At 44.2% G+C, this 16,250-nt stretch overlaps 1 protein-coding gene across 1 annotated transcript; it reads right to left on the reverse strand.

Annotated features, from left to right (window-relative positions):
* Nucleotides 1-6: 6 nt before the first annotated feature.
* Nucleotides 7-14,717, reverse strand: LOC111253424 (uncharacterized). The gene is made up of 7 exons (XM_022812765.2): nucleotides 13,841-14,717; nucleotides 13,067-13,221; nucleotides 4,486-4,625; nucleotides 4,136-4,280; nucleotides 3,849-3,945; nucleotides 3,459-3,583; nucleotides 7-3,355 (listed from the first exon to the last, which is right to left on the reverse strand). Exons 1-7 carry the CDS (start codon nucleotides 14,134-14,136, stop codon nucleotides 2,730-2,732), a joined length of 1,584 nt encoding a protein of 527 aa, XP_022668500.1. The 5' UTR covers nucleotides 14,137-14,717; the 3' UTR covers nucleotides 7-2,729.
* Between the last annotated feature and the right edge of the window lie 1,533 nt (nucleotides 14,718-16,250).

The raw sequence follows: 16,250 nt of genomic DNA on the forward strand, positions 1-16,250 counted from the left end.
ATATATAATTAACGCCTTGGATAATTGACTCGGAAACGAGGCAGTTGTATGACGAATAGGTTGCACGTTCCCGTTTTAGTTTTGCGTAAACTTACGAAATGTACGGCCTCCTCTACAGCCCTGTCGCATCTTCTATCCATATAGATAATTTTTTGCTATTGACTTTTTTGGTTTTTCAATTTAATCTCGTTGTCCGCCAGTCTTTCTCTTCATTTTTTGCTGCTACTTCGTATTCCATATGCTACGACCATCGGAGATCTTTGAATGGCGGAGGTAAGCTGACGCGTGGGCTAGATGAAAAGAAAAACGCGGCTTTATCGTAAATGCTCACGAATCAATGTTTGATAAAACCAAGATACATCGAGAACAGTATACAGGCACTAACAAACACGAAAAAGACGAGTTCTTCTCGAAGACCATGAACTGCCTGTCTGCTTTTAGCTGTTCGACGCCTTTCAGATACTTACGATCGTCTGTTTAGTAGATGATGCTTAACAAAAATAATATACACTACGTTAACACAACGCAGCTCGATGGATGGATCAGCTCGGGAAAGGCGTATGATGGTAGATAGTTAAGTACTACAAGTCGAATCTCATTGGTTAGGGAGACTCAAACGAAAAAAATATATCTTGCGATCAGAATACGGAACAATCACGCAATGTAACCAGGGGCAGCTCTTCCGTCCACTTCAGCCATGATTGTAATAAAGGATATGTGCAAATTTGATTTCATCGGTTTATGATAAAAGGTTGAACAACTTCAAGTCAACGACTATCTTCTGAGACGGTAATTCGCGCAATAGATGCACGAGGCGCCCGAAGCAACAAAACAGGAAGCTGATATATATGAAGATTGCACGACATCTCAGTTAATGAGATTAAAACGAAGAAACAGATCTCGTAGATGAAGGCATCTTTTTTATAATAGAACCCCAATTTAATGAACTCTGTACGTCCATGATAATTTCGTGCGCCTGCACTAAAACCATGATACAGGGGTTTATAAAGTATATATATATATATATAAAAAAAAAACAAAATAACAAATTTTGTCCAAAGCAGAACTTCAGTAGCCCAGATATTGAACTGAGCCTGTCAGCAAAGTAAGTTAACACCTCTTCAAAGTAGTCTAATCTAACGATTCGATTGAGTGGTACGGATGCTCAAACTGTCATTGCGGTGCATCAATAAGTCGCACAATATTGGACCCTGTTGAATGTTCACGTACTATAAGTTATATAATAGCGGAAGCACTACTACAAGAGTGTGTGCTGCCGATAAGCTTTGAAATACCCTGCTTTTAGAGAAATATTTAAGGATTGCAAGCAAAAGAGGAGACAAGACACACAGTGCAGCTTATACAGGGGGTGGCACAGGACATGGCATATTCGGGTACTCGAGAAAACTCTGATTAGGGACGGTTGTTTGATCGTTGTATAATTGATCTCCACATCTAGTTTCTGGCCCCCAACTGTCTGCTATTATCAAATATATTTGCCCAGGGCGCATGTGAATATATAACATGAACGATGACAGGGAAAACACAGAGGAAACGCGCCTTGGACGTGGGCAATGATCTTTCTTTAATATAGGAACACGACGCTGAGCCCAGCACGCCAAACAGGACTTTTTGTGTAGTAGCATATACGCCTGCTACATCTATTCGATTCGAAGCTATTTGACAGGATTGATAACATGGCTTTGAATTAATCTACTTTGCCAACTAAGTAAATAATAGTAACTATGGTAATAGTGAAATGGAATGCTATACCACCTGCGTGACACACGTAATGTATGTGTGTGGTTGATAGTACCTCCATCTCACTGAACGGCACTCAGTCCGTATTTCGAGGTAAGGGTGTTTCAAAATTGAGGTTTCGGTACCACACTTGATACTATAGCGTATCTACGATTTTCTCTTTATCCACTGATGTAGGTACATATTACGACTGACAAGATACAATAATGCACGTTACGCTAGAAATACTGAGTGATGTAGATGTTCAAACAAGGTTGAGGTGCAATTGAGCAATGGGACTTAACAAGTGACCCTTAAACGTACCGCGAGTCTCTATTTGATCGTCAGCAAGGATAACAAAAAAGAGTTTGTCTCGATTGCGGATTCTCAAAAGATTGACTAGGCAGCAACGTCTATGATACAATGATGTAATAGTTGTAATGCGTTCATATGGCGGGATGAGGTCATATGGCTTCATTTGTTTCGACACTTCAGTTCTTGTGTGTGCATGGTCCGTAGGGTGTATTGTTGGCCTGCAGGGTGTATTGAACTGCAGGTCAAGTCGAAATGACAATATAAAGCGGAAGGGAATGCTTCGTGTGTCTGTAGAGCATGGTTGCACTCGAATCATCTTCATAAGTTTCAAACGCTAAGCTTCAACCGGACTTAGTGAGCTCCTTGCCGCAGGATCAATCAAACTGCTAGTTAGATCGAGCGTCAATCGCTAATGCCGTGACGGGTTCGTCTATCGAACTAAGCCGCTGCTAAGTACACATCCACAATATTGACGTTTACTGGGACACGATTTTGTGGTTGCTTTCTCCTACGGCTGTGGAAGACGCTAATCATTTAGATACAATGATCTGACCGATGTAATCGAGTGATTCTGACTAGCCGCAATCCTTGGAACATAGGAAGATTGGTCGCCATAGTAGATACACAGATTCATAATTTCTGTCCAGCTGAAACCCTTTTGGAGTTTTTGGATTCTAGTAGCACCCGCAATCGGTTGGAATCGTTCGCTGGCGTGTGACCATTTCACCGTCGACGAGTTCCTTAACAGTTAACGTTTGACTGGCGAGTACCCGAGTTTCGCATGGCAGACACGAACTGCTGGCGTCCGCACAAACCCTCGTGCACTTGCAAGATACAAACATGAACCCTAACGGCTCGACGACCGTTGGCATCCCAGCAGCCGCAAATGTCAAAAATTCTCGTTGTTTGTCGCAGCGCAACCACGATTCTCGGAGTTCAGGAACTGACGTGGGTGTTAGGTCAACAGTGATATCGCCGCCCTTTGATGTTCCAGTATACGTCAATGGCCAGTCCGCAATTCGGTCTCTGTGATGGCCACTGCCAGGACGTCCGAAGTAACTTCGATGATGATGATGAAGGCGAGGCTGACCAGGTGCCAGTCTTGCTCGTCGTACAGATGGCTGGAATCGCTGGTTCAGATCGTGAAGATTCAGACCAGTGTGCGAGATAGTTGCTCGATCGGTGCTGGAACTGAAGGCGCTGCGAACACTGTAGTCGACACTGAGAAAGCTGTCAGCTAATCCCTCGAGGTATTCCAACCTGGACGGGTTGTTGGTGAGGTAACCTGGAAGACTCAACCCTGAAAAATTCAGTCATTTTAGCTAGCTGATAAATATTTCTACAAAAAATCCTTTCATTTTAAGTTATGTTCATAGCAAAAGATCGCTTTGACTAATATTTACTCGGTTCAGAAGTTCCGCATCGCATGCCAACGAACAGATCGCCTATATCCAAGGGTTCTTTCGTTTGAGGATCCGTCGCAGTTACCTCAATGCGCTGTGCCTCTGTGTCAGTTGTTGTGAACCACCTATAAAATAACAGAAGATACATTTTGAAAGTGAAAGATGTTCCTTTCTTCGTGTGCCCGACAAGCATTCGATCTGTATCATACCGCAAACAGTTGTTCAGTGTAGGTAAGTACAATACCACCTAATCGGTGACGGGGCATAATAGCTTAATTAGCTAGGTAAACTTGTATGCAATTGCAGCTGAACAATAAGTTCAACTATATTTATATGATGTTCTAATGTTGGCTAATGCAGGGCGCAAAACTTTCGTTTAGGCATACGTACCTGAGGCCGAAGAGTCGCAAATTGAGCTTCGCGTAAGGGTAAGAGGAGCTTAGATCTACGGGGATGCTTTTATGGCAAAGGACTGAACGGCATCCGGCTAAAAACAAAACAAGAATATTAAACACGACGGTTCCAGATAATCTGTAATAGATTGGTATTATGCCAGCCAAAAACGAAAACGTTCTATGACTTTGGATGGTGTCAACGTTTCTGATTCGCTACTTAATAAGTAACAATGAATTTACATCTATCAAACGTCTTCCACAAAAATGATGAAATACACTCACGTTCAGTGACGTTAATGATCACGTAGGTTTGCGCTGTGCTATCGGTGTTAAGGGAAATATTTTCCGTGTCAACGTCGTTAGGTGTCGCTCCCGTCTGGGGTAAGCTTGGCGTACTCGATTTCTGCAGACGCCAACCGCCAGGACCCTGTGTTCAACATTGAAATATCATGCCTAGATTTAGTTAAGGTAAGCTTCATTTTGCTGCCCAGACACATTTCGTATTTCGTTTAATGTTCTATCTATACAAGCTGTTAGTATATAACTCATAAAGCTATCGCGCTCGATTCAATGCAGATTCCGTAGACGTGTATTAATGATACGAATCTGACGAGAGTGAAGCCCAAAATTACCTTGAGACGAAGGTAGAGTGTGGTTGATCTTGGCATTAACACTTGATCGCTCGATCGCATTTTAGCTATTTGTGGAAAGAAGAATTGAAAAGCGTGTTTCCCGTTTGGCTGCCACTGCGTTGCGTCAGATGGACCTTCACCTGTGATAACAAAGACAACTCGTTTGATAATAACTAAATCGAATAGAGTCTCGGGAAGATGAAGCACCGCCCGCGTGGACGAGATCGACTGGTTTAAACTGAGCCAAAGGCTTGAACAGGCCAAATCCCAGCCCCTGACTAGCCACAACCCCATCTACGACCCCTAAAATGTGTCAATTTATCATAAGAAAGACGTGAAACCTGTTGATTATACTGGCAAATAAAAACACTGCACGGAAACTAATAGCACCGGACGAAAGCTCTGTTTAATTTTAGCTTTTCATTACATGCTTGTCTACAGTTCTTCCTCTTCCTACCTGTTCATAACAGGCACCCTCTCACAGCTGCCAACTGCGCAGCGACGCACGTGTAATGTTTCTATCCGTTCGTATTGGTTCACTCTGGCCGTGATGTCACTTCACGGTAACTCTTCCAGCTTTATTAAACCAGGTAGCGCTGAAGGAGCAATGGCACTGCTATGATACCTCGCATCGTACTGCTCTGCTCTATCCGATCGTAATCTCAGCTCTGCGTACAGCGGAGATGGCGAGTCCGAGATGACGGAACACTCGGATGACTGCGACAGGAGAGAAAAACTCAGCCGAGATGTTAATGAATGCTATCCCAGCGGCGATTGGATACGACAACGCATCGCGTCGACGATGATAAAGAACGAAGCAATATTTGCTGATAAAGACGTTACGATACGGCAATCTGTACGTTATTGCAGAGGCGTCAGTAGCGCTGGGAGGTAGCTAAACTATATGGTGATGGCTCTTCTCTGGAAAGTGGCTGGATAAAGCGAACACATAAGATTCTCTAATCATCGGCACAGCTATGGCAGGTCTTGGAACTATTTGATGTTGATCGGGGCTAGTGTCTGTGACCCGAGTGACAACACAGGCGTCCTGATATAGTCGACCTCGCACTGGGAATTGCCAAAACAAGTGACGCCCCAAAAAAACAATGGCTCGGCCGACGATGAGCTTAATACGAATTGTGTTACATCAGTTTTTGCAATCAATCATATCGAGCAATTGCGTCTCGGCATCAGCTTGCTCAAACTGAAAGCTTAAATATCAAAGACCCTTTGCTCATCAAAAGGAACTACGTACCTCGTATAGCCGATGTATCATAGATCATATGCTTTAGTTCAAAAGAACATCCGAGATATGCATGAGCAGTACTTGAACGACAATAGCGTAAGCTATCTCGTTGAAAATCACTAATGTATTATCAGTACACTGTCATTGTTAATTTTGTATTTATAATGCCAAACTATATCGATGATGGACCGCATTAGGCCCGTGCATACGACGACCGTTTGGATAACTATTAATGGTATCTGTCCTATATTCTTACGCACTTCTCCTGTCCATAGTCATAGGAGAACACTGAGAGATATTAATGATTATTGTATCTCACTGATTCTCGCATTTTCGGGTCCCCGTCTTCGCTGCGACATCGCCCTCTGTCCAGCGCGCTTGGAGGCACCCAAACGGGGGGCGAAAAAGCCGTGCTAACTGCAGTGCACCTAACATGATCGGGTACAAGAGCCAACAGCGGGCAAGGACCGTCAGACGATCAGACCCCTTGAAAAGCCTCCGAATTTGCTCAAGCGTGAGCAGAAACCGAACAGCGTGGAACGCTGAAGGCATAGTCGGCGACGCTGACGTATCAAGCGCTTCGAAGCTTCGCACGTCCGTTTGTCCGTCCGTCCGTTCGTTCGTGAGATTTCATCACGGCTGCGATGGCAGTAGTGGTAATTGTAGATTCGATAATATATACAGACGAGATTTGCCGCCATTATTACCAAACATCAAATAACCGCGCGAAAGCTTGGCGTTCCTAGCCCCATTAGCCAGCCGCCAAGCCCACGTACATAACTAGCATTAAAAATATGGGAGTGAAATTCGCGATGGGTCGACGAGGAGTCGCCGATATGGCTTGATAGCAAAGCAAGCCGTAAGTTAAGATCACAGCCAACACTCGATATACAGTAAATACGCCATTTTGCGTGTGTGTGTGTAAGCAACAAAGAGAAAGCTTGTCTTAGAATCCCTCTTCAATATCTGCTGATGTTTAGATTGTTCTGTGTTCGACTGAGGCGAGTACCGAACTGACCAAAAACCGCGATTCGCGTCTTACCGCTTTGCTGTATTTGCTTGGTTCTCCATCTTGGACGATATATATATATATATATAACGCGATCAGATGGAACGGAAATAATGATTTTTCTCTAAGGAGACAATAAGGACAACTTATTGAAACGAATTGAACATATTAGGCAAAAAAGGCCGGTGGCAAATAACAAGCATCCTGATATGTGAAGTTCCACTGAGGCCTTGGAAATATCGATATTCTCTTTGCAAGGCCGAAATGTTTCCCGCTCGTTTTCTTGCGATAGCGTCGGAACAAACATAAGCATGACAGAAAAATCTGTCCAAAAGCAGAAAAATTATTTCTGTTAGCAACAAATTTATATCTAATAACATAAATAAATCCAAGTACCGGTGGAGTTAAGGGCCAAACTATGCAATCGCCAAGTTGTCTAACCGAAACAGCTCGATCCGTCAAGGATATCGTATGCTTTTACTCGTTGTTCGTGAAAAAAAAAACGCAATTTTGACATTTTGTCGTGACTGCAATTCGTCTTCTGATCGAGTTGCCCTATATTTAGCGGTAAGCAGACTATGAACTAAGTAGAAAATGTACGGTAAGAAAATGTGTCGATGTGTTACCAAAATGTGCATTATTTTCCAGCGCGAAAACAATTTACAAAATGTTTGTACACCATAAGAGCTCTATTGTTACGTGTTATACGAAACTGCGATAATAATACGAAAAAAAAAGAAAGACTGAAACGAGAGCCGCTCGAAGTCGAAGCCACATCAATACTAATTATATAGGATGGTATTCGTACTTTATTAGGGAACGGAAAGGTTACAGCCAGAAAGCTATCTTTTATGTGCTGATGTTCCCATTGTATCGAGCTTCGCTGCACAGCGGCCACTGTCGTGATCGCCACCCTCGCGTCTGATGGCTCCCCTTAGCGCTCACTTGGTAAAACGCTGTTTCACGGCTACCTTACTGTATATGACTAGGCGCAATGTACGTTCACCGTCATTGGGCCGAACAGAGGCCAAGATGGCGCCCCGCACGTGTACTGCGACCGACAAGCTAGTCAGTCAGTCAGCCAGCCAGCCAGCTAGCCAGCCAGCCAGCCAAGCTCGTCAATCGCTGCCAGTCATGTGTCTAGACGATTCAGAGACGCTCAGGCAGATACGACCAGACGAAATCATACAGCAGCGACAGTAGTCGCACGAGTAATGGCGTCTTGTAGAAGGCGTAACAGCAACCTGCCGCGGCTGCGGCCGCCGTCGCGAGACCGATGGCAACACCGGTGGCAGACATAGCTGGCTACAGTCGTATGGTAATTGTAGTTGCTACGATAAGTAGATCCTGCGTCAGTGAACCACTTTTAGCCATGGGAAGTAGTAGTGATGGTAGTAGTTGATATCTGTGAATCAGCTAGCGGGGAAAGGTATCATATCACTGAATACATGGCTAGATAGGTCGAAATGCATGTCATGGTGTCAATCATCGTCAGCATCATCGATAAGTGAGGTTTCCGCCGGCTTAACGATGGTTCTCGGAATGAGAATCAGACAATGGAGAAGTACTGCTAACAATGGGCTACCGAGCTATTACTGAGCCGATAAACAAGCTGCTGCCGCATCGAGAAAATAAATATGAATGGATGAGGTAGGTGTGGGATAGCAGACGGTCCATTATTAGTCTGCTGCCACTGAGTATGTGATAGGTTATCCTGGATGCAGTAAACAGTTGTATTCCGTTCGTCTGATTTACCGAAAACTGATCATCGGTTATAAAGGCGAGTGCGCAGACATTTTTCTGTCATTTGCAGCTGCGGCTATTATCGACTGACCATCATTCCTATCCGCTGTCGGATCAGAGTGAATTGGAGATTATCTTAAAAGTAAATAAAAAAAAAAAAATCGTCGGTTGATGCTTGTAGTGTTTCTGGAGGTCGATGTTCGTCTTATTACAGATAGTTGTTGTTTCGTTGATTTCCGATACTGAAACTTCCGCTTCCGACTTGCAGAAGCATTTCTTGAGGACACAGTATTGGATCCAAACCGATGCTTAGATTGTGTCAGTAACTAAGCGCAAGTTCCACGCAGTATCTGATCCGCAACGGTTGTCCAGCTGTCCCGCCTACCGCCTATTCCGATAACTATCATAAATAATTGGCCTTTTGAGACTGCTAGATAGCTAGTTAAGTACACACACACCTACTTACCAGATATATACGAGTACTGTCTCGTTTCTATTTATACTGGAGAATCAGAACGACCGGCGGAAACCGACGATGCTACGGAATGTAAAAGTAGACGCCACCCATCTCCCCCCTACTCTGTATATATGGTCTCCCGACACTGGCAAAATGCACAGCGAAACAGAGTATTTTCTACTCATCCTATGTTACGCAACATAATGCTAGAGTAACTATCGGCTATATGTAATGCTGAAGTATATTGCTTCGATCTGCCGTTCTGCCGGGTTTACTATAACCGCCACCGTTACCGTCATCGCTGTATAATTCATTGTCACGTCTTCGTTCGTTGTTGAGCTTCTTTTGTATCTCTGGCTTTCTCTAGTCTCGTAGTAGGCTTTTTTTAATTCGCCGAAGACGGTGAGCGTGCGGCGGAGAGCGCACGAGATCGTGAGGGCACGTCCGTTCGCAGAAGCGCTCTCTGCTGTATACGAGGGAGGATGTGCAAAGAAAGCACCTCTTATGACAAGAGAGCCGCTGCTTCCCACCATCCCTGGCCATCTGGCACCATACATGATCTTCATTCTTACCCTACAATCGCATTACTTACTCTACGCGTTGAGTTTTAGTACGAAGAGTCTCTAGGCGGTAGCTCTCGGCAGCTCTATCGGCGAACAGCGAGAGTGAAGTAGCCCCTACTTCACGAAAACGGGCAAAGATAGATCAAAATACTGACAACGAAACAGCCCAACTCAGCGCCGCTCGATTCGACCCGGTAATTGCACTGCCATAAACTTGGAAGCGTAGTGAAAGCTTTCAGGAGGCAAAGGAGGCTAGACAGAGGCCAGACAGCACGAGGAAACTTCCCGCCCGATCGTACTGGGCTACATCCGAAAGAATGATAAACGTTGGAAGGCTAGAGAGAGAGAGAGAGAGAGAGAGAAAGAGAGTGAGAGAGAGAGAGAGATGGGTTCAGTGGGCACCGGCAGTAGCAGCGCATAATACTAGCGCAAAATGGTTACCCGCTCAAGTCTGCAGCCCCACTGACTCTTTGTCGACCGGGTGATTTGCTGCTGGAAGAATTGACGTCATCGTGAGCGGCCAGCTTCTACAGCCAAGCACTCACCCAGCAATGCCCTCCGTGTACATTCGTGACTCGGACGGATCGTTCTTTATTATTTTGTTTTATCTACGTACGCAAAGCTGCGATAGGCCAATGGCCTAGTTCCTATTTTGCTCTCACGTTTCGTCAACACTGGAAGTCTGGGGAGCGCTGCGTACACTTCCAGATTAAGAGGCAAGGGGTCCTTTGCTAGTTGGCCGATTACATAGGCTAGTCCAAAGCTAAACTATCGCGGTCCCAAAAGTAAGCAGAAGGGACAAATAGCTTGCATATCATCTTCTTCAATTGGTTATGCAGGTAAACAACGTCACTGAGCGGAACTTTAATAATATGAACGTCGTCGCGTATACTGTTATTGTTCTCCGCAGACTCGTGAGAGTGAACCCATTGATAAGCTCATTCAAGTTCTGCTCGTCCTCGACGGATGACGCTCAGACGCCTGTCTGCGAAAATCTGTATTTTTAGCACAGTGTGCAGATCACAAAGACTGTTACGTGGCAAACGTTCACGATGGAAAGGCAAGGGAAAGCGATGACTCAAGTAAACGGGGGAACCTTAACTGATTTGGGGTGTTTAACGCTGATTTGTCTTATTTGACATGAAACAATTAATGATACATGCACGTTCGCGCATGTATATTAGACATCATATGTTAAATTGGTAGGCGCATCAATAGAAGAGGTTTCGCCTAAAATGAGTCAACTGATTATAACCTAACTCTATTTTTGAACAGTAATTGCGCGCTTAGTGGCCGTTCATCGGGTGTTCAAGCGTCGGAATACAAGCTAGTAGGTATAACGATCACAATGTCTTGCTTTCCGAACCGTGACAATTTCTTTGGCGGCGCGGAACCGAGGATGGCCAGTACGAACGTAGCCGAATAGAGGGCAGCGTCTAGCCCTCGTATGAGGGGAATAATGCGTTTTAAGCTGTTAAATAAACTTTTATAAATAATAAAGAAATAAACATTTCGCTTTCTTATCTTTTGGCATTCAAAAATACAACGGCACGCAAGACAGGGAAGTGTTCCATTTTTGACCCGTTAATAATAGGCCTGTTGTGTCTGTCACAACGTGTGGGTTCCCGAAACCCAGAGGGGTCAAGGAATTGCGCGTACAGTTTCAAACATCTCTTTAACCGGTGCAGTTTTTCCAAGTTAAGTGCGTTGCAGCCATTATGCATCAAATGTCAACTAAAGAGGCCGCAAAAATGCGTGCACGTTGGCACGACCTGCTGATGTACATTTAGCCAAAAATTCGACCCCATAATAGGAGGGTATATAGTACTTCTGGGATGTGGGAAAAGCTGTATAAGGAAAGAGAGGGAGAGCAAGGCAGATACGCACCTATGTGCCGCGCATAAGAATAAAAACCAGCTGCACATATACAGCTGTACAGTCGAATGATGCACATAAAGAATTAAGCGCAAATTTGTCGATAGCTGGCTCGCCTCGTGTTGGCACCCAATAATTATCCAACCTTCATACCACGAAGTCACCTGTCTATTTACGACAATCGCATCATTCAGACTTCCTCTTGTAGAAAGAAAAAAATCTGTCTAACAAATACTACGCTCTACTAGTAAGACAACTGGGCGTTTTCACCATGTTGTTTGGTTCTACGGTGGCTATCTCTATTGAGACGGCAGTGATCATGCCGCTTCGATATGGTGACCACCATTGCTACTGACTTGTATAACATTTATCGCTTCTCTACAATAGGTACACATAAAATCGATGACTCGCGTGACTGTTTAAGTCGAGCTTCTGTTCGGGTCAAGTCTAGGCAGAAAAGAACATTGTACGATCGTCGAGCATTTTCCTTCTGTTTTCGATGTCGGCCGTAACAACGGCGACGTCAACAGCAGATATTCATCCCAATCGACCAATTCCGAAGTCTCTTCCCCATCGGACTGTCTGCGATCTATTAGTCTATTTTCATTCACCTATTGTTTACTCGATATCGGACCCGAATGTTGTCGTTCTGGTTGACACCCCGCCATCTTAGATGATCCGGCAACAACACGAGGCGCCAACGTCGGTTAACTGCCTCAGGAACGTTAACTAATTTAAGCTGCGAGCAAACACCGAATCGAAAGAGACCCCGGGTATTACGCGCGGTTACATACGAGTGTTAGCGGACAGAAACAGTAGCAATATAGGACAAGTCAGGGCCATTAAGTAGGTATATGGTAAACAATATATGGTATGTATCGGTCATGTCCATCCGATAGATCGGCCTTTGATTAACAACTTGCTCGACGCAATGTCAATTGTTAGGAAGCAAATAGATATATTGGCATCAGATTAAAGCATGTTGACATCACTCAAGCCACCCAAATTTGCCTATAGTGCTTAATTTCGATGGGGTAGTGAATAGGTTAATGAAAAGTGTGCTGTTCCGGGGTATACGGAGGTATCACCTCGAGACTTAACTGTACCACACAATAATTTTTTTCTGTTGTAGCTCCCATTAAACAACAAGCAGGCGCCGACGCAAAGGAAACTAGTGCTGGTCGTAATTTTATTCTCGTTTATTCGTAACCCTACATAAGCGTCGCGTTAAATAACAAGAAACACACGGCGCGACCGAGGCACAAAAGTCAAAGCTATTTTATATCCTTACTTAATTCCGAAGCGTTCTGCCGGTACTTGAATTGGTCTTTAACACAGTGTTTTAGCAATGTTTTTATCCTGAGAATGTTTAGTATAAAAATAAGGCGAGTTGTAAATCCGTCTGAGGTTGTCCTGTACAATAGGATAATAAGTACATTTCTGTGCAGATCGAAAAGAAACGTGCGCTTCGCAACAAACACATATGAGCCTACCTGCGCCAACTGTTTAGCAGCTTTTGGACCACGTTATACATATAGTTGCGCCTTAATAGTATCTAGTATCTCAGTATTATATTATACGTTTTTGCATAGTTAGCCTGCAAAAGTAAATGCGCCTAAATCAGGTGTACACACTAAATGAGCAGTACGGTCAACTTGCATTCGTATAGCCGAGAGTTAGAAACTTACAAGTTGGGTAGAGGTTCGCCTGCCGCAGGCCATCGGGTTGTTGCTGCTGCTGCTGCTGCTGCTGTTGCTGTTGTTGTCGTCTTTGTTGTTGTTGTTGTTGTTGTTGCTGTTCGGCGAGCACGATTTTAAGGTCTTCACCGTTTTGGTACGGATACCTAAAAAACATGACCACTGTGTGATCGTTGTGTTTGTACAATGAGGGCAAGACTTTTTTTGACTAAAACAGTAACACGTTTGTGCTAGAGTCAACATTTTAACAAAAGGCCCAACAATTTCAACTATAACGCCCGAAACTTAATATAGCATCCATTGATTTATTTGAATCTAGAACCATAAAAGCGACGTCTCTAGGGCAAGCCGCTTTTCGTGCCTTTCTTCGACTCAGCCAAGGCTGTCAGCAGCAGCTCTGGCAACTACCGACCCAGCTTAGAACACGAGTTGACTTCTCTGGGAAATTTCCTTATTTTTTGCCCGAACTTCCTCGATAATTATACGCTCGATTATATTTCTATGTTAATTTTTCACTTCTATGGCAATTCTGTTTATCGCCGATGGATAGAAACACTACAACTAATTGAAGCAAAGCCAACCACGTTTTTGCCTTCATAATCAACGTACTCTATTAACACTATACCTCTAAACACTATTACTCTGCTATTTTAATAAAAAATCTGATGGACATCACATAACTGGACCACATGTGACCTGTGGCATATAATTTCATTAAGTAGAAACTATTGTAAATCGAGCATTCCTGTTCTGAAATAAACTTACCAGTAGGGTGGGCTGACGCTGGGTCGTTCACGCTTTGTTTCTCTACTGGCTATGTGCCGCGTGTGCGAAGACGAAGGAGTAGCATTACGATCAGCCCCGTCCTCCGTAAACCGCTTCCTTGGTACAGTACGTAGCAGAGTCAACAAATCCGAACGGCCAAAATCGCCCCGCATTATCGTATCTCTGTACTGCTCAGCGGTGGGGTCTGCACTCGTCATATTGATGAGGCTCAGCATCAGTATGATTAGAGCAAGGCCGGGTTGACGCGCCCATGGCGCGAATTGTGTACTCCCCATCGTCGCTGCCGATGGGTTTCCCGTTGGACTCTTAACTTGATTGTAACAGGAGACAACCGTAGTTCGTTAATACGCGCCCAACGTGTTAACAAACTATAGCAACAAAATCGAATCAATGTTGTTTACACTTTTGCACAACTTGTTTTGTCGTTCCCGCGGGGGCACTCTCCGCTGCACTCCGTTGTTAGGCGTCTTGAGCTTTTTTGCCAGTACGGTCAACGGGAAACTGTCCCTGAACAAAGCACCTGTTCGACGTCGTCGTGGCAAGACACTGTCACAAGTGTCCTCACGTACTAGTTCAGCGTTTGAAAAGTTCCTTTGATAACTTCTTGTACGTTTCAAGTGACGGAAGTTGTTTACGTTAACTCTCTTGTTAACGTTACGTAACTGCCAGCTCGGTTCTCTAGGTTCGAATGCACGTTTTGATAACACGAGTAGCTTGTCTCTGCTGCTTTATCAGCTGCTTAGCTCGCTATCGCCTGCTCTCACTAACAAATTGGTCGGTAAATTGCTTATTCTGCCGCTAGATGCCGAAGTAAATCTGCCGCCGGAGCGGGTCGCACGCATTTTAAAGGCTAGCCGTTCACCCTCGCCCCGATGCCCTCTCCTGGTCCGCCCACCGTGAGCGTCGTGGGCGGCGCATCAACTGCGGCCACCGCAACCGTCTTGCTAGAGGTGTATAGCACCCCACTTCCGGACACTGTCTGATCACCGACAACGAGATCAGGCATGGTGCTGCTGATACGGCCGCCCGCGTAACCGGTGCGCTAATGCCGTCCACGGCGCGGACATGATGCTCGTGGCAGGATTCTCGTTTTTTTGATTCCGTAAGCGTTCTTAACATTAGCGGCCAGTCGCCTATCCACCCTGTGTCTATATGCAAGTCAAATAAATTGTCGTATTGTAATGCGCTTTGTCTTTTCACCCCATACGGACGAACCTTCTGGCTGCCTTCGGGCCAGCGAGCGAGACGAATGGGAATTGAGCGTTTGTGTAGGCAGTTCTCATCATCGTTTTTGTCCACACAGACAGCTAGTTAAAAGTCATGATAGCGTTGTATGTGGACATGGGAAGTCGTTAGTTGGATAGCCTAAGTATTAGCCGGCGTAAAATGATCAAACCTTATGGTTAAATCGGTCTAGACTCATCTTCCTGTGGTGGGCCACGCGCTTTTGACCACAACCCATCCGCGTACAGCTCAAGGCCGGAATTCCACGGAAAATTAGACAAGTACGAGTTTGCATAAGATTACATTCATATAGATATGTGTGTATGTATATATATATATATATATATATATATATATATATATATATATATCCCTATTTTAGAGCGGGCGGGTGATAGTAAAAGTGATTAACTGACTAACTTAACTGAAACATTAATTAGTCTACCTGTGGGAAGTGAGAGTTGTCAAGGAGGAATGACCCCCTAACACTACGCTGTTGTCAGGAGTTTTGATGGTCTTCTATGGGCGCATAAGAAAGAATTAAGGCCACGAAGATCACTCAGTTAGCATATGTTCGCATTAAGAATAATCCGCAAATTCGCATTCATAACAGATTTATCCTGCTGTAGATAGGCCCGCTACTTCAAACGGCCCTTTTGTCTATCTATAATAAATCCGTCATCGAGCAATTAGTAGTTCGGACATTTCAAATAATACCAAGTTACGTAACTAAAAATTCTTATCCTTATACATCTCGAAAAGTAAGAATAATTGTGTAAAAGTATCTCTCAATTGATTTCCGGGTTATGTTCTAATTTTATGTTTAATGAAACCTTGTCTCTTACGGCACATTTGTAGGTATATACACAGTATAAGTGAAATTTACTAAGTAGATAGCCGCGTAATAGTTAGAATACAGCATACATCTATTATAGCTCCTATTCGTTCGCTCTTTGCCAAAATAGGTAGATTTCCAAGATGTTACGCAAGGGGCGAAAATGCGCTATAAGTGAGAGGCAGTTGATTCTCTATGATTCCTTGATGTTACTTATTGCGAATCCTTATTTTTTAGTTAGGAAAAGTGCCGATCTTTGAGGGGTTACAGTGTTTGGCCTATTTTTAGTTACTATTTGTCTTTCAGTCGTCCGAGAAAGAGTGATTAACA

The sequence above is a fragment of the Varroa destructor genome, unplaced genomic scaffold (assembly GCF_002443255.2).
Source record: "Varroa destructor unplaced genomic scaffold, Vdes_3.0 BEIS01000006.1, whole genome shotgun sequence".
Lineage (NCBI taxonomy): Eukaryota > Metazoa > Arthropoda > Arachnida > Mesostigmata > Varroidae > Varroa > Varroa destructor.